This window comes from Amblyomma maculatum, chromosome 5, assembly GCF_055883805.1.
Source record: "Amblyomma maculatum isolate TAMU_Amacu chromosome 5, ASM5588380v1, whole genome shotgun sequence".
Classification (NCBI taxonomy): domain Eukaryota; kingdom Metazoa; phylum Arthropoda; class Arachnida; order Ixodida; family Ixodidae; genus Amblyomma; species Amblyomma maculatum.
The window spans coordinates 110,339,752-110,367,037 of NC_139348.1; the positions used below are offsets into that span (position 1 = coordinate 110,339,752).

The 27,286-nt window shown below is 44.0% G+C and overlaps 1 protein-coding gene across 2 annotated transcripts; it reads right to left on the reverse strand.

Annotated features, from left to right (window-relative positions):
• Window positions 1-9,909: 9,909 nt before the first annotated feature.
• On the reverse strand, window positions 9,910-26,086 carry LOC146189239 (uncharacterized). 2 transcript variants are annotated; one of them, XM_084603230.1, is made up of 8 exons: window positions 25,962-26,086; window positions 25,807-25,871; window positions 23,780-23,824; window positions 20,068-20,260; window positions 14,534-14,685; window positions 14,142-14,209; window positions 10,706-10,783; window positions 9,910-10,145 (listed from the first exon to the last, which is right to left on the reverse strand). In XM_084603230.1, exons 4-8 carry the CDS (start codon window positions 20,185-20,187, stop codon window positions 10,009-10,011), a joined length of 555 nt encoding a protein of 184 aa, XP_084459356.1. In that variant the 5' UTR covers window positions 20,188-20,260; window positions 23,780-23,824; window positions 25,807-25,871; window positions 25,962-26,086; the 3' UTR covers window positions 9,910-10,008. The 2 variants fall into 2 exon arrangements, with proteins under 2 accessions (XP_084459356.1, XP_084459357.1); XM_084603231.1 differs by having other exon boundaries at window positions 23,780-23,881.
• Between the last annotated feature and the right edge of the window lie 1,200 nt (window positions 26,087-27,286).

Consider the following 27,286-nt stretch of genomic DNA (forward strand, 5'->3'; position numbering starts at 1 on the left):
GCTCTGCAGAAACCCCGCCTCCCCATCAGTTTGCAGACGCTCGGACAGGTACTTCCAGTGGAGGAGACGGAGATTTTGCAGCGCTGGATACATGGCGCGTGCCGGTTGCCTGCGTGCTTCCTCCAGGCACCGCGACGCCACACAATAAATATGACACAATGCACAACAAGGCGCGCAAACACTCCGCGCGAGCGACGAACGCATGGCCCGTAGTGTACAGTAAACATACGTCTCACGATGCGCCACATGACTCGCGCCACTCAGCAGTCAAATACTGCAAGGTAGATTGTGTCCGTCGCGCGGTTGGGACAGCTGTCGTTAGGCGACTGAATTTCTGTGTAATGGGATATAGTATATCATTTGATTTAATAAAAAATAGGTGAGGCATTCGTCAGGAGCTTTAGCTGTATTAGTCAAGTCTTTTATTTAAATATAGGATTTTTAAGGCAAAAACATTTCTTGGCTCATGAGTGGCGTCTGAAGGAATGTTTAAAACGAGACTACAGGGAACTAGAATTGTAGTTCACTGTAACGAGACAGACTTATTGCCAATTGAACACTTTCCAAGAATACGCCAATAAAGGCTATATAGGCTAAAGTACCTATATATTTTGAAGCTGTAAGCCAAAGCCATTAGAACTAAAGAGAAAGAAGTAAACATAATAAATAATAATTTATTTAAAAACAAATGAAAAATGACTTAGCTCTGCTTTTCCTGGATATACGTAGCGAAAAACAGTGACTATCTCGGGATCAGAAGAAAATTTCTCCAGGTCTCTGCGCCGCTCGCCAGCTATTAAACACTCCTTGGCTTCCATGTCGAGCGCGTCTAAGTTCACCGGCGTTGTATGATTCGTTTACAGGAAAGGAAAGGCACAGCATCTGTCACTCGCGGAAGGCAATTAGCGCCGCCCCGTGGCGCTGGAACGTACTCGTTCTCGCTTGGTGCTCATAGCTGACGGCAGAAGGGTGACGTCATATTCTTGACGTCACCCTATTTGAGTGAATTAACTATCTTAGTCTTTGGTACTTTCAAATTGCGCGCCAATCGCAGGTGGTGGTAACAAATTTTTATTTCCACAAAATGAAGAATTATTTCGGGCAGGGGCGAGTCTAGGGTAGCCACCAGTCGGGGCTCTTGAGCTCGCGTGACGAGGGCCAGTTCAGTAGATTTTTTTGGGCAGGCCAACAGCTTGTCCCATTCCTCCGCTGAGGGAGCTGGGAAGAGTGTCTTTGGAGGGGGATTGCTGGCGCATTCCCACAGTATATGGTCTTGAGTGGCCTGCGTCCCGTCACCGCAGTGCCGGCATGCAGGGTTGAAATCCAAGACCGTAGTGATCACGTTTGACGGCCCGATCTTGCCGAAATTCGTAATATACTACGGAGGTGAACTGCCATGCTACCAGTACCGCCCCACGAGGCAAGTGTGCTACGTCTGTTTCCAGCAAGGACACCGCTCCGACGTGTGCCCCACACCGGACATTATTGTGTGCGGACTGTGCGGAGATCAAAATCCGACGAAAGACCATGTGCGCGAGCACAAGTGCCTAAAATGCGGTGAGGCACATCGCACCGGATCCAAAGAGTGCCCCGAGAGACTGAAAAAAGGCAAGATCAAAGCCCAGCGGGGAAAGAGGGCGCAGTGGCCAAAGCGGGCGACCACGCAAGCGATGGTTCAGCTCAGAAGGAGAGACCTCGAGGAGCCCATCAAGGTCCAATTCCTTCCCACCGCTGTCGCCGGCTGGTTCACAGGAGGGGAACAAACAAGAAAAGCAGAAAAAGAAGCTTTCCCAGAAAGGCGGCAGCAAGGTAAGCTGGGCATCTACCATTGATTCGCACTAGGTAGAAAATAGTAGTAACACAAACAATACAAACAACAAAAATATTCCTGTCAAAGAAGCTAAAGACGTGAGCAGCGATGCACACAAACGCGAGCTTGAACTCGCTCGACGCAAACAAAATGAGCTCGAACGCAAGGTCGAGGAACTAACAAAAACACTAAAGGCACTATAGCGGGAGCTTGAAATCACTAGAGCCCTTCCAAAACAGCCACAAGCATCCAGCAATGGAGAACTTGAAACACGAATGCAACAGATGATGCAGCAGATGATGCAGGATATGATGCGGCAAATCCAATCTCAAATGCAGCAGATGCAAGCACAATTTCAGGGGCAGATTTCAGAAATGAAAAGTGCTTTTCGAAAACAAAGACAGAATGAAAACATTAGGGAAAGAGCGTACAACCGTCCAGCGTTAACGGCGTTCGCTGTCGAACAAGGCAACAGTACTAACACGTAAACATGACCAAGACGCGTCAGCAAGACCAAGAATACTTAGAAATTTGGCAATGGAACTGCAGAGGCTACCGCAAAAAACAGGCCCTACTAAAACAATATATAACCACACAGCTTACACTCCCTCTCCAAGAGACTGGAACCAAGTCGTCTTCACAGGGGTACGATGTTTACGAGAGCCAAAACGGAGGTAAAGCAGCCGTTTTAGTCATCAAAGCCATCACCGCAATCTGGCACGATACCATCGCCGACACAGTCATCGAGCACGCGCTTGTCGAAATCATTCCGAAAAAGCGAAAGGGAAGGAGCACATTCGTACTGAACATGTACAGCCCGCCAAGACAAAGAAAAGCCAAATTCTTCGAACTGTTCCACGGAGCGCGCAAGCTGGCCAAAGAAAATGCACTCATTATCGTAGGAGATTTCAACGCCATGGACACGGGTTGGGGATACCGGAAATAAGATATCAAGGGAAGAACATTAGCGGAGGTAGCCGAATATTTTGGCTGCAGGCTAATCACAGATCCCGCGACCCCCACGGGAATCGGTATTAGTGTGAGCACGGACACTTGCCCGAACCTCACGTTCGTAAGGAAGAGCAGGGAGTTACAGTGGGAAAGCATGATGGAAAACCTAGGCAGCGATCACTTTATCCTCTGGACGCGAATAGCATCGGGAAGGGTAAGATGCCGGATCGGACAAGCAAAACTCACGGACTGGAACGCGTTCCGCGGGGCTTGCAAAAAATCTGAAGGCGGCATCCAATCACTAGAAAAATGGAGCGGCATGTTAACAGAAACGCGAGACAAATGCCCCAAAAGTGTAAGACGAACAACAACAACGCCCGAAGTAGACGGGCACCTTTTGCGGTTATGGGAAGCCAGACGCAGTCTCACCAAAAGATGGCGGAAGCAAAAACACAACAGGAAACTAAAACTAAATATAGCAGAAGTTACGGCAAAAGCTGAAGAATACGCAGCGCAAACCCGCGAGATAAAATTGGGAACAATTCAGCGACTCGCTTAAGGGAACCTTAGGTACGGCCAGAACCTGGAATCTCCTAAGAGCACTAATGGCTCCAACCAAAACAAAATTAAACAATAAAAGCATCCACAGATTCATTCGTTCCTTCGAGGGTTCGGACACCGACCTTTTAGAGAAGGCACCAAAAAAAATGTTTCGGTGATCGCAACCCCTCACGATACCAAGGAACCTATCGCGGAGCCGAAAGCGAGAGACTCGACCGCCCAATAACTGCGGAAGAAGTTTACGCGGCCATAAGGACCAGAAACACGAATACGACCAGAAACACGGCAGCAGGAGCTGACAGAATCGACAACGCCCTGATCCGAAACCTGAGTGACGACCTCATACAAGAGCTCGTAAGCTTTCTAAACAAACACTGGGAGGCGGAGACGGTTCCCGAAGACTGGAAATACGCCGAAGTAATTATGATACCTAAACCTGGCAAACAGCTCCAAATTGTAAATCTCAGGCCCATCTCGCTCACGTCGTGCCTCGGCAAGCTATACGAGCGGGTGGTGATGCTCAGAGTGCAAAATTTCATGGAAGATAATGACCATGTACCCCACACCATGTTCGGCTTCAGAGCAAAACTCTCTACGCAGGACGTGCTGCTTCAAATATAAGATGTGCTCTGAAACGTACCCCGAACGGGTGAAAATGTCATAATGGCCCTCGACATCAATGGAGCATTTGATAACATCAGTCACGAAGCGATCCTTAGAGGCCTAGACGACCTGGACTGCGGACGCAGAATCCACAGGTACGTCAAAGCCATCCTGTCAGATAGAACTGTCACCATCGGCATGGGAGACCTTCGATCGAACAAAATTCACGCGCCAAACAAAGGAACTCCCCAAGGATCAGTCATCTCACCTATCCTCTTCAATATTGCTATGATAGGCTTAGCACGAAAACTAGAGAAGATCGAAGGCATCAGGCACGCCATGTATGCAGACGACATAACATTCTGGGCGAACACCGGTTCCCTCGGGGAGAAGGAAGAAAAACTACAAGAAGCGGCCTCCATGTGTACAGAAATATCTCGGAGAAAGAGGACTCTCATGTTCGACCGAGAAATCGTAACTGCTTCGAGTGTGGAGAGGTAAACAAAACCGGACCGTCCCAACTAGTGAGGACCTGAAACTCAACATCTACCTGGAAGGAATGCCCATCCCGAAAAAGACAATAAGAATATTAGGTATGTGGGTTCAATTGAACCAACGCAGTAGTCACACTTTTACCATGCTCAAAATAACAGCGCTACAAGTGACACGCATGATCACCCGCATCACCAACAGGCGGCATGGCATGCGCGAAGAGGACACACTAAAACTACTAGTTAGAAACCTGGTAGTGAGCCGAATTATGTACAGCCTGCCCTACCAGTGCCTCAACAAGAGTGAAATACAACAAGCGGATGCCCTGCTACGCAAAGCGTATAAGACGGCGCTCTGATTACTGCGCAACACGTCTACAGAAAAGCTCATGGCGTTTGGATTGCAAAACACATTCGAAGAACTACGCGAGGCGCAGCTTGAGTCGCAAAAACTCAGGCTGCTGCAGACAACGACTAGAAGAGCCCTCTTACAGAGACTCGGATACTGTGAGCAGATGCGAGAAATAGCGATGACGGAAACGATCCCCGACGAACTTCGCAAGTCCCTCAAGGTAGCTCCAATCCCGAGAAACATGGACCCTAACCTCCACCAAGGTAGAAGAGAAGCAAGGGCCGATTTAATTAAAAAAACATGCGCTCCTCAAGACACGACCGTGTATGCAGACGCGTCCTCAAGAGGACGACACAACAAAATTGCAGTGGCCACGGTGGTCGATTCGTCTCTACGCGAAGTGGCCAGCGCCTCTATCCGAAGCTGCACAGTAGCAGAGGCCGATGAAGTAGCCGTTGCTCTAGCGGTGGCGGATGGCTATAGAACTGGGAGGTCGCTAACGATACTCACGGACTCTCAAACAACCTGTCGAAATTTCGTGAATGATAGGATTGGTCATCACGCGCTCCGTATAATCCTCGAAGCGAGCGACAGAATTAAAAAAATGGCTGTGGCTTAACTTGGTTAAGCCGGGAAATTGCGAAAGCAATACCCATGGCTACGCCCTCGCTCACGTGATAGTCATGCTGTTGTGGTGCTTGTGTGAAACTTGTTGTATACCTTGTGCTGCTGTGGTGATCACTTGGCTATTGTATGTACAACTAGTAGTGAAACTATAGTCACTGCGGCTGTGAGGATATACTTGGTTGCTGGCGATGTTAATGCAGACTGAAGAACTGCTGTTCCTGCACTGGCTACAACGGCATGCTTGGCACTCATGGTAAGGGTCCTGGTAAATGGGCTCGTCGCAGCCGTTTAGTCAAGTTGCAACGTTCGTCACTGCTAAGACTACAGCTGGCTTCATCTTCACTGTCGACAACACTGAGCGAATCAGTCCCATCATCCACTGAAGAGCTCGCACGTTCTCGCCGAGCCGCATACAGGGCACGTCGCTTAGCGAGTCTTGTTTCACGCTCTTCCTCTGCCTCTGTAGCTCGCCGCTCTCTTTTACGACGAGCTTCCCTAGTGGTAGGCGGCATCGCCGCGAAGCAATGTTAAGCCGCTGGCGGTTGGCACAGCTACTGCTTTCTAGCGACGTGAGTCGAGCCTAATCTCTTCAGCGTAACGCCACAATCGCGCTCCTAGCAGAGAGTGCAGGAGTTAAGGCGCTGGTGGTGGCACCGCCGCGGTATAGCCGCGGCTTGCGACGGCGCGAGTCGGTCGCCCTTCTCTTCAGTGTGACGTCACAACACCTGTTGCGCTCCTAGCGGAGAGCGCAGAAGTTAGGCGCAGGTGGTGGCACTAAAGTGGTGGCACCGCCGCAGCATGCGACGGCGCGAGTCGGTCGCCCTTCTCTCAGCGTGACGTAACAACACCTGTTGCGCTCCTAGTGGAGAGCGCAGGAGTTAGGCACCGGTGGTGGCCCCACCGCGGCTTGCGACGGCGCGATTCAGTTGCCCTTCTCTGCAACGTGATGTCACACAGAGGTCAACTGAGGTCAATGGTGGCACCGCCGTGCCACGGCAAAGGCTGAAAGTGCAAGTAGTATTGCTTTCACAATAGAACCACGAAGAAAAGACCAGACACAAAATTGTGTGGGTACCGGGGCACATGGGGGTGGCAGGGAACCAAGAGGCTGACAGGACAGCTCGAGCATACACTATTTTCCGAGCATCCGACGAGTCCGTGGAACTTTTGCCAGCACCCAAGGCATACTCGGCCATACTAGAAAACTATAGAGGAAGAAGAATGCGATATCCCCCACCGCACAGTTCTCTCACCAGAGAGGAAGCTGTCATATGGAGACAATTACAGACGGGTTCATAGCCAAACCTACACATACTAAACAAAATGCACCTTACCATATACGCGGACAGATGTCCGTGGTGCGATGAAAAACCAACACTATATATCACGTGGGCCTGTCAAAACATAGATGTGGTCCCCAAAATTCGAAACCCGTGTGCGGAGCAATGGGAGACTCTGCTGTCCACCGACCGCTGCAAGACCAGCAATGTCTGGTACAGCGAGCCCAACGGGCGGCAGTAGCCAGCGGAGCCCTGGACTGAGGGCAAGCAACCATTGTGCAGAAGTGGACGAGGTCGACGGAGAAGACTCTTGTGGTTTCAGCAAGCAGACATCTCTGAAGACGTCCCAAAAACCGCCAAGTAATATAGGGCTAAATAAAGTTTTTTCTTCCCTCTGCGTTCGTAAGTAACGATAATCGATTGGCTTTACCGAATTTTCAATGATGCCGCAATGCAATGTTCCAACGGTCTACAGTTTTAATCAGACACACTGAGTATTATCTACAAGCGAAAAATTAGAATGGTCAGCACGTATGTTTCTGATCTCCAATCATTAATCCTCCTGCCACAGCCATTCCCATAAGTTCTCTAAACAACACCACAAGACAACTGGTGTAACTACAAACATTTTGGGCAACATAAAATAGAGCTAGCTGCCTTTACTTAATTTTTCAGGGCTGAAGGCATTGGAGATGGGAGTGGTTACCGGCACAAAAGGAACAAAACTTCTAGCAGCAAAACTACCAGCAATGGGCAAAAGCTCCATTACGGCAGCTGTTCGAGCCGTCAGCGTAATGAAGGTTTCACTTTATAGTGACCTTAACAGATGCTGCACCTTCCCTTTCTTATAAATGAATGTAAAATTGAAACTATATGTTCACTACGCAAAGAGCCAGTCTGCTTGACACTAAATTTGACCTTGCCTTGTGTTTAGGAAAGTTCAGTCACTTCACTTGAAATGCATTTACAGAGCAAGTTCTACCTCTGGTTAGGAGCGTTTCAGAATCCAGACCTAAGAATGGCCTTTGTTTGTAGGGTTTGTTTGTTTTATTGTTTTTTGGCGCGCTACAGGAAAATAGGCAGACACTGCTTGGACCCATAGCCAGCGGCTAGTAAAGGGTCCAATGGAAAAAGTTCATAGGTTGCAGGCACCCAATCGTCAAAGTTAGAGACATCAAAAGTAGTAACTGTACAATAAACATAACAAAGTTAGTTATCGCTTATACATTCGTAAAACTACCAATGAAGAGAAGAAAATATAAACTAAAACCTCAAAAATCAAACAAAAGCGTGTAGAACTTATACAAGAAATAATGCAAAGAAAGATGAATGCATAATGTCACCACACTATAACAATACATAATGTCACATGTCGCGGAGAAATAACGCATCAGATACAATACAGGTATATGTAGGGGTTACATGGGTAATACCAGGCGAACAATGTAAGGTTACAGTAGGCAAATGCAAGTATGGACTCAAAGTGTTTCATTCATTTTAAGGTAGTATTCTTTTATTGCAATGGAAAAGTTCTTGGCAAGCTTTACGTCACAGGGTAGAGAATTCCAAATTTTGACGCCCGTAAACTGCAGCATACGCTCACCATAAACGTTTCTTTTTATGGGTAAATGAAAATTTCCGTAAGTGTGGCTTCGGGTTGCACGTGACGGGATGTTAAATATAGATATATCGAAGGGGAGGTTGTTACTTACTATTTTGTGGATACATTCAGCAGTGTTTTTCTGACGAAGCAGGTCAAAAGGCCGCACGCGTAGTTTAATAAATAGTGGTTTGCTGGGTCTAGAGTAGTCTGAAAACGAGATTATTCTAAGTGCTCGCTTTTGTGAACGTCTAATGGGTTCTAGGTAAGTATTGTACGTCCAACCCCACGACTCAATGCAGTATGACAGGTGAGTATGTACTAATGTGAAGTAAAGGACTCTCAGAATATTGACATCAAAATATTGGCGAAACTGATGAAGAGCATAGCAACCCGATGCAATCTTCGTGCAAATGGAGTCAATCTGATGTTGCCAATGTAAATGGTTATCTGAATGTCGTGGCTTGCGTCCGGTCAAGATCGGGGTGAGGGGCGGGGTACGTGCATCTTAGCTCGCGATAAAAGTTTGTTATCTCCGCGTATGTGCGCGGTGCCTCGAAAGGCGCGTCCGTTCCCGATAGATCTCGCAGTATCTGTCACTCACGGAATCCCGCTATCATCCTCACAGTAGGCAAGCTAGAGCGTTTCTCGAACCGAGGTGTGAAACAGCGGTAAAGCGCTCGGCTGGGGATCCAAGAGATAGAGGTTCGGTTTCCGGATGGAGGCTAATTTTTTTTTAATGCGGAGGAGTTGTTGTTGTTGTGGCTGTAGGAAGAAGGAAACGAAAATGCATGGGCTTGCTACTGACTCTGTAGCTGAGCCGTCTCACACCTCTTAAAAACTGATTGATTTATAAGAAAGGAAAGGCGCGGTGTCTCACTCGTTTTCCGTGGACATCTCAACCGCGCCGTAAGGGAAGGGAGGAAAGTGGGAGTGAAGGTGGAAAGAGAGAAAGAGGAGCCATAGTGGAGGGCTACGGAGCAATTTCGACCACCTGGAGATATTTAACGTGCGCTGACATCGCACAGCACACGGATGTCTCTTCGTTTCGCCTCCATCGAAACGCAGCCGCCGAGGTCGGGTTCGAACCCGTGTACTTCGGCCCAATAGTCGGACCACTACTACTGCACCACCCCGGCAGGGGGACAGAAGTGAAGGAAGAAAAAGTGTGATAGATACTGCGATTTTCCCTTCCTGTGAACCAATTACTTTTATTACTTGTCTGATTCGATCAAAAGTCACTGCATACACTATTGCAATCATCTGACTACCCGGTACATAACAGTGTACTGCCCGGTGACATCCACTCGGAACGCCGTCTGATTCGTCCTTGGTGTGATATGACTGAAAGAAGGGACGGGGATAGAAATATTTAACTTTTCAATTCACCTTTTTGAAACATCAATGCATATTGCTCAGGCCGACTAGCATGAGGAATAAATAAAAATCAAGCAATATTTTACTACCTGCAAATATTGTTCGGGGCTGCTGCGTGTTCCTTAAAATGTTGCCACCTGTATATGACCAAAGGAATCGAGAAATGTGTCAACCCTTCGCGAGTAGCCCGCTTCTAAGCTTGTGTCCTCGTTTAGCGCTATCGTGATTCAGTCAAGCACCACCAATTAAATTGCAGTTTCAAATTTATTTGTCAGTTGATTTAAACCATACCACCGTGATTTAAGCGCAATTTAACGCTGCCTGAAGAGCCCTCCACCTTTTCGTTGAATGTTGGACTACACATCAGCCTCATCGTCATTGCAGAGGTCTCTGCTGTGTTCCGGGGCAGAGATTCCACATGCGTCGGCGAAGTAGTCTGTACACACTTGAGGCACCGAGTCCTTCAGTTCGGGCCTGATCCACAGGAGGCAGTCTGGAAGTTGGAAGCGAAACTTGAAATGAAAACAGAGCGGATACATGTAAAGCGTGGAGTTCAGGAATCACGACTAGCATTCCATATTTCTGTAAAGTGTGCTCAGAGAAAACAATTGAGCACAGATTCTGATCTATGCATGGTCCGAAAAGAACACGACACAATCCCAGAGCAACACCAGCAATTTATTGTTTAGAATTTATTGTTTATTGTTTACTGGCAGTAAATGTGCCTTGGGTGGAGGTATCAATCAAATGCAGCTACTCCCACCATAAAATCTAGATTAACACCGCTGTGTTGCATGCCCGTCTCTACCTTTTGTGCCAACAACTGGCCATATTGTTACAAATTTTTTCGTTGCGTGCTTATTTAGAATGCCCTTCTCGCACTCGTCAAAAATCAATTCTTGAATTTTGTTGTCTTTCCATCCTCTCAGAAGCTTACCATTTAGTGGCAAACTGAAACTGGTGGCCTTTGCTCACTCTGAAACTTTTATCTCACTCTGAGCGTTCATGCTTCTTAAATGATTTTAATTCGCTTTTATCAAAGTATATACTTACGATGGTTGGCATCTTCCACGTCCATCACGATGCAGTCGTCGTCAGCATAGTACACTATGGTCTCCTTGGGCGTAGGATCTGCAAGAAGTTCACTCAGCCACCGACATATCCCAATCGACTGTTGAAGTAAGCGCGTAAAAGGCGCGTGATAATTTGCGATAATTACAAGCATACAATTACAAGTTATACGTGTCTTTCTCTCAGCTCTTTCACATCCCCGTTACTCCTCATACTGTGATTTCGTTTTCTCACAGACACAGATAAGAAGAAAGACCGACACGGGCGGATCACCGGTCAGATGACGTACGTGTGTTTGTAACCTATATTTGTTGCCGGTGGCTTTACGAATGAATAAATATTTTATTTGGGCATAAGGAGCGCCAGGTAGCTGAAAAAAATAATTATGGGGGACACTCAAGCTTTGCCTATAAGTGTGTGACGCGATAACGCATGATACCAGCCAACAGATTAAGCCCCCTTAACGAAGCCGTATGAGCGCGCCTGCATCCCCGCATGGCCTATGAGTTGCGTGAATACAAGGGCCTTTCAGGCTGTTCTGATACCGTCCTCCAATATGAAAAGAGTGCCCCGAGTTGGCAGCTCCTGCCAAATATAATGTCAGACAAAGCTACGTCCAGTTAGTACTGGCTCATGTCAGCAGCCATCTATCGCCTGTCAGCGCCACGTTAGTGATTTTTAGCTCACCACACCAACGCCGACGGACAGGCGCCGACTGCCGATGGCAGATTTTCGCTGAGCGGGGCCTTTAAGGTTATCGAGTTAATGATAGCAGAATTTCTTTACTCGAAAAACGATCCCTAAAACATATTTTGCCATCATGTCTATTGCAACACTAAATTAGTGCTAACCTTTTCAATGCGAAACAAAAATGAAAGTTCAGTCACTTCACTTGAAATGCATTTACAGAGCAAGTTCTACCTCTCACTTGTGGCTAGCGCGGCGCTACTGTTGGCGTCACCGGCACCGCCGTCATCGGCGTCGATGTAACCAGTGGGCAGCTATAAGGTGGACTGGGTGCGATCATATTTGGTATTAAGGCGAAATACTTTATTGCCTCATCGTTGTCGTCAGCAAAAGTGTCACGCTTTTGCGGCGGCTCTGATTGGTCGAGACGGGATGACGTCATGGAGGTCTCGACCAATCAGAGCACCACCACAGTATGCGCGAAGGCTTTCCTTATATGGCTATATGCCAATGATCAATTACCAAAAAATGTCTTATTAACCAAATATTACTAATAGTTAATAAATACTAATTATTAACTAATAATTACTAGGTGCTATTTACCTAATAATGCCTAATTAAAAGCAATTACTTATTAGTAACGGTTGCGTAAATAATTAATTATTACTAATTAATGCCGCGCACTCGGTAAAATCAACCACCTAACATTAAACGTAGAACAACTACGAAGATACAAGGAGCGCGATCTCGTCACTGCCAAGCAGAATTCACTGAATAAATGCACTCGCAGAATGTGAGAGTAGTCGCTCCCTTTACTCGTAGCAGCATTCATCGTTACATGCACAACAGTCACGCAGCAGAATGCAGCACTCAGGCTTCCGCCTTTCATCACTTCAGTCGCCAAAGCGTTCTCGAGTTTTTGATTACGTCATGACGTCAGGTTAAACGCGGCCCTCTGCAACCCGCCGTGATGATCTGCACCCTGACAGTTCAGGCACTCCGGTGAAAGGCGGCGCTAGGAATCTCAGGAGTGCCACAACGCTATCACGCCATAGACCTACCGGTGAAGCATAAGTATACATTGGGATATTAAGTCCCAGTTGACCACCACTTTGCAGATGGTATATGTGAACCTGGGGCACCGATTATCTACAGATCTGAACTACCTTCAATGGTAATACAGAACATAAATATGTAAAACAAATTGATTAATGGCAGTGGAAGACTCCTTCAAGACCACTTAACGCCTAAGCATCCCACTCTTAAAAGCAAAGCTTGAATGTACCTACCAATGTTTTGTTTGCGTTGATGAAAAGAACTACCAATTTTAACTTTTAAGAATCCAGTCTTAATACACTGCGGCACAGAACGACAGAGAAGTATTGCTTTTAAGAGGTGGTGCCAAACGCATAGATTTTTCGACAAAAATGGAAACAGGGGCAGAATACAGAGCACGAACTCAATAGCTTTAACGAAAGAAGCAAGTTTGCATTTATGCAGGAGTACATAACCGCTACTTGCTGAACAGAAACAAAAGCGTACAATAATATTTACATGCAAAAGTCGGTGCAACCTCATCTTCATAGCCTAAGTATTTCATTTCTTTCTCGGAAAAAGACAATGATATAATTCGTGCTCACGTTTTCGTACCGGCAGATATAACTTCCAAGGTTTCTCAATCTCTATTTCCTTTTTAATGTTTGAAAACATTAATACAATGTAGTGCCTCCTTAACCCGCACTGCGGATGATTTAATACCGGCGCTCACAAGCAGCGGCTTGGTTCCTGCTGGAAGAAAATAAACTTGGCCCACGTGTGTTCTGTGCGCAGTCACTGCACATCAGCCCCGTTCTAAAAGCTTGTCTTTGTGTTCCATTGCGATAACTGACAAATAAAAAGGACATTGCAGGGCCCTTGCCGAATATGGCGATTCTGAGAAGTGCGCCAAAAATGGGGCGCTATCATTGTCTGAGAAAGAAATCGAACCTGTATAAGCTATCGAGATGTGTCTGTACCGACTGCAGACCGGTTTGGGGTTGTAGATGTTTATCTATTGTCATGTTTAAGGTAATAAAGATCACGCTCACGTTCGCACGTATTAAAGAAAGCACCGTTCGCCTTATAAAACCAGTTTTCAGTTAGAGCGTTCTGTGCTGAGTTTGTTTCCATTCTCGCGCGTTATATGCTAAGCACTTCACACATCCACTACCAAGCATGTCTAATGCTCGCACCCTTGTGTTTAAATTCGCATCTATTTAAGCTGTCACTGCTTAAATAGATGCTGTGAGCATTGCGGAGTAATTTCTGTGCATAACATTCATACGATTGTTCACTAGTTGACACCGATCCACCGGCAGCATTGGGGTGTACATGGGATCACTGCATCGTTGAGAGAAATAAGCTCACGTGGGTAACGACTAATACGACAGGTTTTTTTTGAGACGTAAATCGTGGTGCTCAAATTTCGTATTCCGGAGCTTCGTAATTGGCGCTCAATTTCATGCTTGTCTATTTTTAAAGGCCATCTTTATGATTGAGGCCCATTAGGTATTGGGATACCTTTTAGTGAAATCCATCATTTGAAATTTTGTATTTGGAGGCGGAACCTTGCATAATCTGATGTTCTGTGCACTTCTGTTCTGTGCTTGTTCTGTGTTTCGTTTACATACTAAGCGCAATGTTTGGTATTTGATGATTCCATTCGAGGGAAGTATTGAAACTAACTACTTACCATCCCCAACCGTCATGTCAAGCGTCCCTGGCTCCTTGCCGGGCCTCACATTGAAAGTAATTTCTTGCCTGCAAAGAATGGCAAAATGTCCGTTGCACTTCCTCGCGTAAGCGCATTGTGGATAGATATTTTTATCTTTATTATTGCTTAATTGAAAAAATATGTATTTTTAGGGTCAATGCCTAGCAAATTGTTTAACGACTGCATGGTAACTCTGATCGGATAAGATTTTTCATGAGGTCACAGTCACGGCGCCTCCATGGCTAATTGTGTCAGAAGCTGAGAGGAAGTGTCAACTTTGGCGCCGAGGCGATTTGCAGGCACGAATTGCTCTCCTGCAGTTATCGATGACAAAAAAATACAGTTACTATATTACTGACAGGAAATATTACTTGGGCAAGCTGTCGGTTTTTTGAAGGGTCCAGACGTATGTCGCAGTGAGGGCTTCTTGGTCGATCGAAGTTCTTCTAGCAGACAGGCACTGCTGCATGCTGTCATTGACAGTGTCCGCTATGGCCACAGCGGACGGGTAGCTCTGGATCACCTGCGTTGCCGACTCATGTTAATCACACAAGTGCAGCCATAGCGTACGAAGCAAAAGTTATTTGTAGACAAGCTGTCCTGCTTAGATATCTGGGGTGAATGGAGACAGTATGGGTAATAGGAAACATCACTGTCGGTGTATGTATTGATGTATTGAGAACAATTTTAAGTGTTTGACTGCATGACCCCACATTAATTATTTGCAATACTGTCGGCTCTGTTAGGGTAATTACGACAGTTGTGAAAACTTGGGAGCCACGATATGCATTGAGACTCATTCCGTGCAAAACATTGTCGGCCAAATAATGCGCAAAACAAATTTTAACATTGATAAAAATATTTAGGGAAAACCCCCGCGGTGGAATAGATTTGTACGAAGGGAGTAATTACTTATTGAAATCGATCAGCAATATTCCTACTTCGAGATTCTGAAGTCGCTCCCGCCCTGCCATCTGATCTACTAACCTCCCAGGTTAGCTAAGTTAGCCACTGTATTCTGGATGCAAACAAAAACACATTCAACAAGAAGAAATATTTGTAACTAGTTCACCCTGTGATGACAGCTTTCACCTGGAAAAAACTGCTACTCACAGATAGTGCTATACGAAGATGAATACAGTAAAACGCGAAATTTGTAAGCGCTCTATATGCAAGCTTGATTCGGGTAATAAATATAACGCAGCATCTGGCCCAGGTGTAGGTTCGTCTCTCAGCAACTGGCGGCTGTGAGTGTGAAATGGGATTCTCTGATGGCAACTGTTGCAGCGCTGATTGGGAAAGTTGTGGAGCAATTGTTGGTCAAAAAGCTAATTCAAAAGGTTTCTTCGGTGCTGTCCGGGCAAGATTGATGGCACAGTTGATATCGAACAATACAACAGAAGAGGCAACTTTGAGATTCAGCGTCTGACAGCAAACGGCGATGAAAACCTTTCCTCTTTCCCATTTTAGATATCGACAAGTTGGCTTTCAATTAACAGACATCTCTGCAGTAAACCAACCGCCAACTAAGGGCGGCTATGCTCCACCTATCCTTCGGTACACCGACATTGGCTGTTATCACGAAATAGCTTGAAGCTCGGAAAGGTCTACTTGATTTGGAAAAAGATGAATTCCATCAGTTCTTTTTTTAACAATAATATATTCAGGATTAACCGCGAACTTGGTCGATTGCCAATGTCTCAGGATAAGGAAAAATGTTGAATCTAGCAAGATACTGGAAACGGGATGATCCTTGCTAAAAAGTGCGTACGTTTGCCTCTCATTCGCATTAACATGTATTTAGAACTGTAAACCCAGAATACCAATGTTTGACTCTGATTTCTGCAAGTGGTCTAATTTCTTTGAAGTCAAAAAGCTCATTCAGATCTGTACCTTTCTGTGTTTTTTTCTGTTTGTATCCGCCGCATACGGGAACGTTGGACCACTTTTTCAGCACAAACTCTACCTCTTCACTCAACGTCTAATGTCTTTGCCTCACGAAAGTGAACGCTGCGTAGATTCACTATCACCTTTCTCAATCCCAGAATACCAAAGCTTTTCTTATGCTCATTCAGAAGGAATAGGGGGAGAGTTCGCAAAATTTGCTATATGTGCTCTTGAGCTGAGCTTGGCTGACTTTGGTTCCGCTTACAATTTAATTTAACATCCTCCTTTTTGTAACGGACGAGTCTTTTTAACTCAACAGAATCCAGCTATGTCATCAATTTCTCGCGAAGAACACATGGGCATAAGACGAGACCTACATATTGATAATGTACGCCCACAGTGCCAACGGTTGCAGAATATCTGAAATCTTATCAAAATAGAAACTAGAGACTAAAATTGCTCTCACAACTCGCGAGGAATTCTTATGAGGCAACTGGTCGTAGCTTGCGTTGATCACATAAATTTACGCACTCAGATTGTGTACACATCGTCCAGTGCGTGTGAGGTTAAGCTGGCAAACAACTACTTCTGTGGCAGCTCACCAACAGATAAATCCAGCAAATTTCCCGTTGTGCGGAACCAGGAAGTGATATCAGTAGTAGCATAAGTATCGATGAGCGCATTGTTTTGCCTGAGTTGAACTATTTTGCCTGGAACATGTCTCCTGCCGGTTGGTACGATAGTTTTGTTGAAGCGTTTCGATCACGCAAAAGTGAGACTTCAAGCAATGTAAAACTGAAGCAACGAATCCCAAAAAGTAAGTGGATGATGCCAACACTAATCAAGGCCATTAAGGAGGCATTCTGATCAAAACGCACTCCACACAGCTCTAAGCTGCGATTTCAATTTAAACAACGAAACCGTGCGAATACCTTGATTCGTGTAGCTAAGCGCAAAAATTAACAGGCTTAGTTTAATTAATTCAAATGAGGAAAACATGAACATCGGCAAGTAGTTTGAAAGGAATGAGCGCTGCAGCTTATAATGATACTTATTTTATCTAGCACTGTGATAAGAATATGCAGAGTACAACAAGTCATATTAATAATCTGTTTTCTCTAATATCTTGTGTAGCTCAGACTCCCCCTACTGACTTTCCTATTCTTCCTGGTGTGATGGATTCGTCTTTCCTTTCTCATGCTAGCCAACATGATCTTGGAGCCAAGCTATTTATTCTTAAACGTAACAAATCTTCAGGTCCTGATGGCATTACGGTTCTAGGTTTTTGCAGAGACTTCGAATTAATAAAAGTTGTCCTGTTGGCTGTTCTAAACAGTGTAATCTCCAGCGGTATAATACCGACTTCGATGAAAACGTTATACCTCTTATAAGGAAAGCTGATCAAACCTGTATGAAAAGAATAGACAATGTCTCAATGCGGTAATTTATTTTAAAATGTTTAGAGAAGAATTTAATGCTTACCATACCATAACTGGTGACGGGTCAGAGCACAGTATGGCTTCATGGTAAGGGTAAGAAAGGGAACAACAGTCCTTCCTGAATAATTTTCTGACATTTTAAATTTCGGCATTAGACAGGAGCCAGGTCACGTGCTCACTTTTTATTAATATGAAGCATTGGACAGCATCTGCCACGTTTGGTTTATACTAAGCTGCCAGCGCTTGGATTCCCTGGCTACTTTTAATGACAAGCGTCAGTACGTGTTGAGTTCAGGTGTTCATAGCGATTTCACAGCATTCAAGGCAGGTGTTGCGCAAATTTTATATTAGGCCGTTGTTATTTGATATATATATATATATATATATATATATATATATATATATATATATATATATATATATATATATATATATATATATGAAGGAAAGAAGCCAACAGTCGGCGAGGCCAAGGAAAGCATTGGGGTTTGCATTTTATGTTTTTTTTTTAAATTTTTACTTCGGTAATCACATAAATTTGTGATGTAATCTGTTTAGGGGTAAGATAATTAAACACAAAGTAGAAGGAAAAGCAACGTGCCGATGGTGGGAACCGAACCCACGACCTCCGAAAATCGCGTCTGGTGCTCTTGCAACTGAGCTCGGCCGCTGTCCCACCTGCTACTTTCTTGGGTATTAATGTTGTCTGCATACGAGCCTTGAGAGTGTTCACCAGCGCCACCCTCAACCACAGCGGTTGACGTGGAGCATTCTGTGTTACCGTCAGCGTCACGTAGTACGTGATCAAGCGCGAGGGCTAAAGCTGCGCTAGAACCCTCTTACGCTACCTATGGCTTCAAAACTGCCAGAACCGAGACCCACGTAAGCTACAAGCAGATAAATGAATGGGAAATTAGGGTGCTCGTACATACACCTTTCCATATGTTCCTTTACATGACCTGCTACTTAAAACCGTGGCGGGAAATTTACCTGATCCCCATAAAAATGAGGGCTGCATTTGATAATGAGATATTTTTCATTTTTAGTTTCATCTGCCTAACATCGGCATGACAAGATCATCAGAAGCCAGGAAGAGGCCAGCACCGAAATCATAAGATGGCAGGTCTCTACCACAAACACTGCCTTCGCCACTTGTGGGGCGCACGGTTTAGCCATTGGACAGAATACGCGGCCATTGTTGATTACCAGTCGCCAATGGTCAAGTAACTTGAAAGTGGCTTTATGAATGCGGCTTCGTGATCGAGGAACAGTGACTCATGCCAGAACATCACGAACAGTGACTCATGCCAGAACAAAAAAAAAAATCAAAACACAAATTTACTTCGAATCATTATTGAAGGTGATTAGATAAGTTCCTTTTACTTGGAGTAAAAAAATTAGAAGGAAGAAATGTTTCCTTTTAAAGGTACTCGCGATTACAATTTTAGCACGTTTTTTATTTCACAATATTTTACATTTTCTTGATCAATATATCTACTCTTTAACTTATTAATAACATAGCATCAGTACAAACCGCCAATACACTTATGAACTTATACGTGCCAGGATACGCTAATTAGGAGCCCTGATAGCAAGGTTGGTACCAACGGCCTTTCGTGGCATATTTATTGCGTTCTCACCTGTGTGGCAGAGCGGTAGGTTCCCATGCCAGTGGTGATAGATTTACTTCCTCGAATCCGTATTAACGTTTTTTCTCAGTTCTACGTTTCGGCAAGGGCGTTATATTTTTTACCTAACGATTTGATATTATATCTAATACCTGTCTAATAAACAATGAATAAATCGCTGGTGGAATGAGTTCAGTATGAACTTATCATGCAGCCATAAGAATGAAGTGGATATTTACTGATTTACGTTTCTGGAATTATAGTTGCATGTTTCGGAACAGTCTCAAGCAATGCCCAGAATGATACTGAAATATTAAACTGGTGTACTAGAATGGTGCTTGTTTAAATTAAAATTAAACGCATGTAAACCGAAAAACCAAAACTTAATTAAACTGATCATAATCTTGCGCAGTATGTAAAGCTATCGCTAATTACTCGTCAAATGATATTGTCTGCTACGTCTAATGAAGCAACTAGGCTTCTTCAGACCCATTTAGAGGTGACTGAAGGAACGTAAAGCATTAGTTGGATGCAAAAAAGTAACAAAGGTCGGAAAAGATTACTCCGTGAAGGAAAAGAAAGTAAATTATTTTCAGTTGTGGGAGGCAACCACTGCAGGCATAAGTTTTTAATTCACCGTTTGACTTGTGCGTCCAAATGTATTTGATATATTATTATTGCTTTCTATGAGTCAGCTAATGGCCGCCAAAGAACCTGCCAAATATGGCTACATTTTGGGTTCGTCTTGTGTCCGTTAATCTCTCTGCTTGTGGCTCTCAACATTCTTGTTTTGTTTTCATTGATCTTGACACTAGATAAGTGTGACAATTCTTTACAACTGTGCCAGCATTTCATTCCAAGGGGACGTAACACTGCAGACCTCGTGGTCACAGAAATAGATCCACAAACGCGTTCTGAACTGTGCACCTGATACACACACCTAAAACATACCTTGAAAATGTCGATATTCTCCCGGGGCAGCTTGAGGGGTCCGCCAGGCTGTCCCAGTTTCCCCAGAACAGCGGTGGTCACGCCAAGCACGACCAGCACCAGTGTGAAGAAAGCAGGCATCTTGAGGGTATTCCTCGATTACGGAGATTGCGATGACCGTAGAATAAGAGCTTTATATAGTGGCCGGCTTCGTCTTTTGGGGAAAGAAATTATGGCGTTATGTAATGAAGGGGAAGGGCTTAATGGCACAGTTCCAGCTCAAGCCATAATCACCACGTTTGAAAGCACTACATTGCAAACTGCAAACAGTGAACTCTGAGCAGTGAACAGTGAAAGCAAATTGCAAACAGTGAACTCTTTCAGTGCCAGAAACAATTCAATGTGTATCGTTGTGACCGAAATGAGAGAATAGGTGGTGGTGTCCTCATTGCTGTGAATGATTGCATTGACCGTGCTCTTTTGAATATATCAACCAATTTAGAAATGGTGTGGTGCTGCTTAACCATTAGTTTTAGAAAGATCGTTTTTGGAATTTGTTACCGCCCGCCTGACTCAAATAGCTGTTTTTGCAAAGATACTGGTACGATTACCCGGTACACCAGTTTTCCTTCTGGGCAATTTCAACTTCCCTTCAATTCAATGGACTCATTTTTGTCCGCTTGCAAAGCCGGCTTCCGCTGAAACTACTAGCTTTCTTAACACTTGCTTAGATTTCAATCTATCTCAACTGGTTCATCATCCTACACGTGTTTCTTCTACCACATCTTCTTTACTTGATTTGATACTAACGTCATCACCTGATATTACATCCCCAGTGATCCACTTGCCCGGACTCAGTGATCATGAAGTGTTGCATTTTTCTGTTTCCATACCAGCCTCTAAAAGGAACAAGCGCCTGAAACTTATCAGAGATTATAATAGAGCTGACTTTCCGCTATCAATGCCGATCTTTCTTCTTTTCTCGACAGCATCTTATTAAATCCTAATGCATCAGTCCATGACCTATGGGCATCTTTTAAAAGTAAAGCGTTACACCTAATAAAAGCATACATTCCCCTAAGGAAAGTCTATCAATCATCTAACGCGCCATGGTACACAAGACACCTTAACCGTTTATCAAACACCAAAGGTAGGCGTTTCCGAGCAGCGAAAAAATCGCCGACTGCTGACAAATGGTCCGCTTACGCCATTGCAGCAAAAGAATACAACAGAGCTTTGAAGGAAGCAAAATTTAATTTCTTTAACACCACCCTCCCATCGTTACTTAAAACAAACCCAAAGCGCTTTTGGAATGTCGTGAAAAGCCACGATAATAAAACTATAACCCTCACTAACGAATCAGGTGATGTAATACCAAGCAGTCATTGTGCTTCTGTACTTAACCTTGCTTTCACCCATTCATTTAGCTCCGCATCCTCTAGCAGCTTTCCCCCATTCAGTTCCCCTAATTTATTTCCAATGGACCTGTTCATATTTGATTCATCTGGTATACACTCGATTATTAACAATCTAAAAAGATCTTCTTCGTGCGGCATTGATGGCATTACGTCCAAATTCTTGCAGGGCACTGCAGAATATAGTTCCACTATCCTAAGCATAATTTTCACGAACTCCCTTAACAATAGCTCTTTACCGAAGGACTGGAAAACAGGCAAGGTGGTTCCTCTTCACAAGTCCGGTGACAAACATAACCCCTCCAACTATAGACCTATTTCACTGACATCAGTTCCATGTAAAATCTTTGAACACGTCCTTTTCTCACATCTCGCTAACTTCTTGGAATCAAATAATTTTTTTCATAGCAGTCAGCATGGGTTCCGAAAGTCCTTTTCTTGCGAAACTCAATTATTAACATTCTGCAATGATCTTAATACATTTCTGGACATTGGCTTTATTACCGACTGTATATTTCGAAAGCATTTGACATAATTAACCACCACCTACTCTTATTAAAACTCAGCAGACTAAACATTGATCCTTTGGTTTTAAACTGGATTCGAGAGTTTCTTTCTAACCGCACGCAGTATGTTACCACTAATGACAGTGACTCTTCTGAGGTCGTTCAGGGGTACCTCAAGGATCCGTTTTAGCACCGTTGCTTTTCTTAATTTACATCAATGACCTTCCTAATCAAATATCAAGTTCCATCTGTTTATTTGCTGACGATTGTGTCATATACCACAAGATCGAAAGCAGTAACGATACAATAACACTCCAGCATGATCTGAATAACATTGTAAACTGGTGCGCGATCTGGCTAATGGAACTAAACACTTCAAAATGTAAAACAATGAGAATCTCTCGAAATCAGTCAACTTGCTCCACTTAAGTACTTAATAATACTCCACTTGACCAGGTTAATTCATACAAATATCTTGGCGTGCATATTACTAACAATCTCACATGGAATCAACACATTGAATAGATTACATCGAAAGCTATCCGCGTTCTTGGCTATCTCAAACGTAACTTTTCTCTAGCCCCAGCACCTCTAAAAAAACAACTCTACATCACAAATGTCAGGCCTATCCTCGAATATGCATGTTCAATATGGGACCCAGGATATGCCACTCTAATAAAAATCCTTGAAAGCGTACAAAATCGTTCTGTCCGTTTTATACTTAACAATTATAATCGCACTGCTAGCGTTACTGATATGAAAATTGCGCTTAACCTTCCCCTTCTTTCTTCCCGTAGAAAACTATCACGTCTTTCCCTTTTTCACAAAATCTACTATCATAACCAGATACTTAAGTCACGTTTCATTACACCAGCGTCCTATATCTCCCCACGTGTGGATCACCGTTTCAAAGTTCATGTACCTTCGCAGCGCACAGTCACCTACTCATATTCATTCCTGCCAAGGACCTGTCACGACTGGAACCACCTGCCTGCGTCTTTAGTTGCTATCACCGACACCGATCATTTTCGCAAAGCACTAACAAATATTTCAGAAAGTGAGTTTATTCCTATATGAAAACTTTTTTTTTTTAGGTTCTGTTCCTTACTTCCTTTTCTTTCGCATACTGTAAGCTATCTGTTTTTGTTTATCTATTTTGTTCAGTTGCCATATTACTCATTTGTCTCTATTTTGCCGATGCAATTATGGTCTTCATCTTGTTTGTATTTCAGTTATATAATGATGTGCAAAAGCCCCTCCCCTCTATCACGCTTCTTGTGAGCCCTGAGGGTACAAATAAATAAATAAATAAATAAATAAATAAATAAATAAATAAATAAATAAATAAATAAATAAATAAATAAATAAATAAATAAATAAATAAATAAATAAATAAATAAATAAATAAATAAATAAATATTCAGGTCATTATATTTCTAAATGGCGGAAGAACACTTGATTGGCTCTACGCTTGCAGTGATACCGCCTATTTATAGCACGATAGCGTTTTGAACTCGCACCATGGAGATAGCCGCAAACGAGGTGGGTCATCAGCTTGCGCGAGTAACAGCCCGCCTAAATCATAGAAACAGGGCCTTGAGGACGCACTGGAGAAAAGCTCTTTCCGGCTGACTGCATTATCTTCTGTGATAAAGGTACTCACAAAAGTGCAAGAATGTTCGTGACCACTTCTTGACAAAGAGCAGGTGGGACAATGAAAGAAGTGTCTTGTCTTGCGACTGGCAAAGCTGCTAAATGGCGTGGGACAATTGCTCGACCAAGCACAACTGGGCTCAAAAACCTTAGACTCACCTGAAATCCACAGCGGACAGACTCCAGAAGAGGACCGCTTCACCGCTGTGCGAAAACACAGTTGGTAGGTAACCAGTCTGAGTATCTAGTTCAGTGGTCGCACTACAAAGAAAATCATTAAGGACGGGCCCTGATCTCAGAAGTTGCATTTAATGGAAATTGCTCTATATATGAGAGAAACGTGGTGCTTCGTGCAATCGGCTTATTAGAATGCCAACTGTATATTTCAAGCTGAAAAAGAAAATTAATAGCTGTAAAGAGATGAGGTGAAGCTACCTCGATGGGCAGCTGTAACCAATAAAAGCGGTCGTTGTCCACGCATTGCCAAAAACGCTAGAATAAAGCGATATACCTACACCGCGTGCTATCACGTATTCATGGAAGCAGACCTCTACAGTAGTTGTTCGTGTGAATATTTTTATTGCGATGTCGCGGTACATCATTAGTATTGTGCCATGCTAGACATAAAGCACAATGTGTTGAATAAATGGCAGACAGGATCCATATCATGGACACGCGAGAACAAGTTCATTTTATATGCAGGCCTCATGGATATTTCGCCCTCAATCATCGCGGTAGTGTAAGCGTAAACAGCTGCCTTGCACTAGATGCCGCTCCAAAGACAGAAACAAGACTGCATCTCTTTCAAGAGTATGCAAAATGTATAATGTTATTTGTGCTCCAGACCGGTCTGTTTTGGTAATTTACCCTAGTTAGCCCAAAACAGCTTGACCGAGAGCTACTTATCTAATGATATACCTGCATTAGGCCAGCAAAAAGCTGCTCTTTCTTCGGCGTATTAACCCAATAGGAAAGCACGCGCAAGGCCAGGTGTAAGCACGCAACCTATAAAAAATGGGTGCTGACTCCTGTACCAGGCATTCAGCCCTGCAATACGCGCTACCAAGCCAACGTCTAAACCTCGAGACAAGCACAGCACTTAATGTAGAGTTTACGGTGAAGATCGCGATACCGTACCGCCCACCTCATAAATATTGTTTCTTTTGAAGTAAAGCATGTAATTTACGTTTGGAGCATTCAACATTCTATAGTACCGCCTAGCAGCTATCTCCCGTCGCACATTGAAATACAGAAATTCCCATCTGTATTTACTCTCGATACCACGTCCAAGGCTAACTACGGCTTCCACGCCACACCCAGCCATTGAATTATGCCCTACAAAAGCGATCCTGATCACAAAATCCAAAATCCACACCCCACAATGCATTGTCCAAATAATGCCTCACACTGCATGAGAACGGCAAAGTTATTGCAGGACAAGTGGACCAAAGATTGCGGTCGACTTCAATTTCTTGCGTAATGTTATCCCCTCTTTAGTGAAAAGAAGTTTCTTTCAATATTACCAAAAATGCAGTTCTTAAAGAACAGTGCAATGAAGAAGACTGGGACACACCGGAGAATGATAGCACACAGGTCCACTCTTTTTTTTGTATCTCCGCGTTGTTCCTTGCGCTGGTGCAGGTAGCCGTAGCATAATGCATTCCAAGTTGTCTCGCCTACAACGACGCTTGTTGTCTACTGGACCATTTTCTAACATTTTAAAGAAGCGCCACTGTATCCTCCAAAGATCTCAGTATTTTGTCAGCTACAGTGCTAATATCACACTCTTGATTGGACAATACATTAACACATCTGTTCTGTGGATCTCCAACTAAACGCCATTCCACACCGTACGTGGCAAGCGCACAAGCGGCCAAAGCTAGCAGGAGAACCCTCGACTGCATGTCTCTTAGAGAAAATATCTTCAGCTGAAAAGACATCAAATGAAACTTTAGGCGCCAAGTTTTAGACGATATAAGCCTGAAAAAAAAAAAAAAAAGGCTTTGATGGTAGAGTAATAATATGATTTAGGCGTTCTAGTTCCAACCAACTTTTACGCTAGGAAATGAAGGTTCAATAAATTGAACCTTCATTGATTGATTGAAGAAAGTCGTAAATGAGATCTGGATAAAACATTTATCAGAAGATGCAATCATGGCCACAGTGGCATGCAAGAGCCTACTTACACTTGAAGATCAGCTCAGCAAATGTGGAAAGCCTGGGGACTCCACAGCCTTTTATTGCGGATGACCTGGGTAGAAAATAAAATGCGCAAAGGATAGTCACTCCCTCCTCTCTTTTTGCGCCAATTAGCTTCTCGCAAAAGAGAAGCTGCACATACGTTCGGCGTGGTGCGCCCACAGATGTGAACAGCTTCTAGTGCAGGAAATGCCGATCAGAAATCAAGGCTTAGTCACTGCCACATATACATGACTTCTTACCTACTTAAGCAACACAACACGGATACAGCGCAGGCTGGCACTAAGAGCGGATGCTGCTCTCACCACTTGTCTTTGCGCTTTCCTGTATTAAGCATCACGAAAGAAAAATGAATCATTTGGTATTTAAGTATGGCTTGAACCTATAATACACGACCGGAAGCTCCTTTATCATTACTCTCCATGATTTAGCAAGGCTGTGCAATGCTTGACATTCGTTAAAATTTGCTGCTCTCACAATAATGTGACGTCAGTTTGGTGCAGCTGACGTTTCCTGCTTCCTCCCAAGCGCTTTTCGCTTCTGATGCTTGACAATGAGAAATTGACTCAAGCACTCAGATGGCCCAATGAAGGAAGGTGATTGGCGTCTTGGCGTGTAAACAATTCACGTATTTCTGTTCAAGCCCCCCTTTCTCGTTGGACCGCGCTTTAATATCTCAGGCAGATGAAATCTGTAGTCGCACCCTAATTGATATGGCTGCTGCTCTATATCTCAGCTCTACAGATAAACCAATATCATGCAGAGCTACTCAGGTAATACACGTATTTTTCGACAAAAAGACACATGTAGCGTGGACTAGGTTAGCCTTGTTAATGAGCAGCTGCATCACTTTTCGAGAATTTCGCGTTATTCAAGGATTCAAATCTACATAGGCTGTAGGTAATGCATGCAACGCTTCTTGCGCTAGCATTCAAACTGATGACGTAATTGACGATTGAACCTCGAGCCTCTCCTCACAGCACTAACGTTCGGCTGAGAAGTTCAGTGATGACATCATGGCCGGTACTATTGTTGATGTTCGTTGTCTTCGCCTACGTCCTGCTGCACATTTTCTGATGGTACTAATCAACAATTCTAGGGCTTTGTTTTCGGCAGCCTTGTTTTCATTTCTTCAAACCAAGTGCTTGTACGCAGAATACGTACCGGTACCGTCAATGACGCCATCATGCGTCGCTGTGCAGCGCGGTGAAGCGTGATAGCCGTGACGATTTTAATCGCTAATTGAGCCATTGTTTCAAATGCTAGAGCCAAGATTTTTCGCATGCTTTAATTACAAGCTATAATCATTCAACCGCTCGAAACTCATCGAAACCTAAAACTGGTGCACCTTTCCTTTAAGGGCAAATATTGTTTTACCCATAACCACGTTAGTGCGCAGTTAATTATGCGGAATCATTAAGTGGTTAATGTTGTTTTCAAAGTGATGTCACAGACAAGTTTCGGCAA

Bases quoted from the DNA above. Each gene is read 5' to 3' on its own strand.
- LOC146189239 (XM_084603230.1), bottom strand. From the start codon at position 20,187: ATGCCTGCTTTCTTCACACTGGTGCTGGTCGTGCTTGGCGTGACCACC. The intron at 14,686-20,067 runs GTATGTTTTAGG...TCGGCAACGCAG, and splicing joins AGAATATCGACATTTTCAAG to GTGATCCAGAGCTACCCGTC. The intron at 14,210-14,533 runs GTAATATTTCCT...CATTCTTTGCAG, and splicing joins AAAACCGACAGCTTGCCCAA to GCAAGAAATTACTTTCAATG.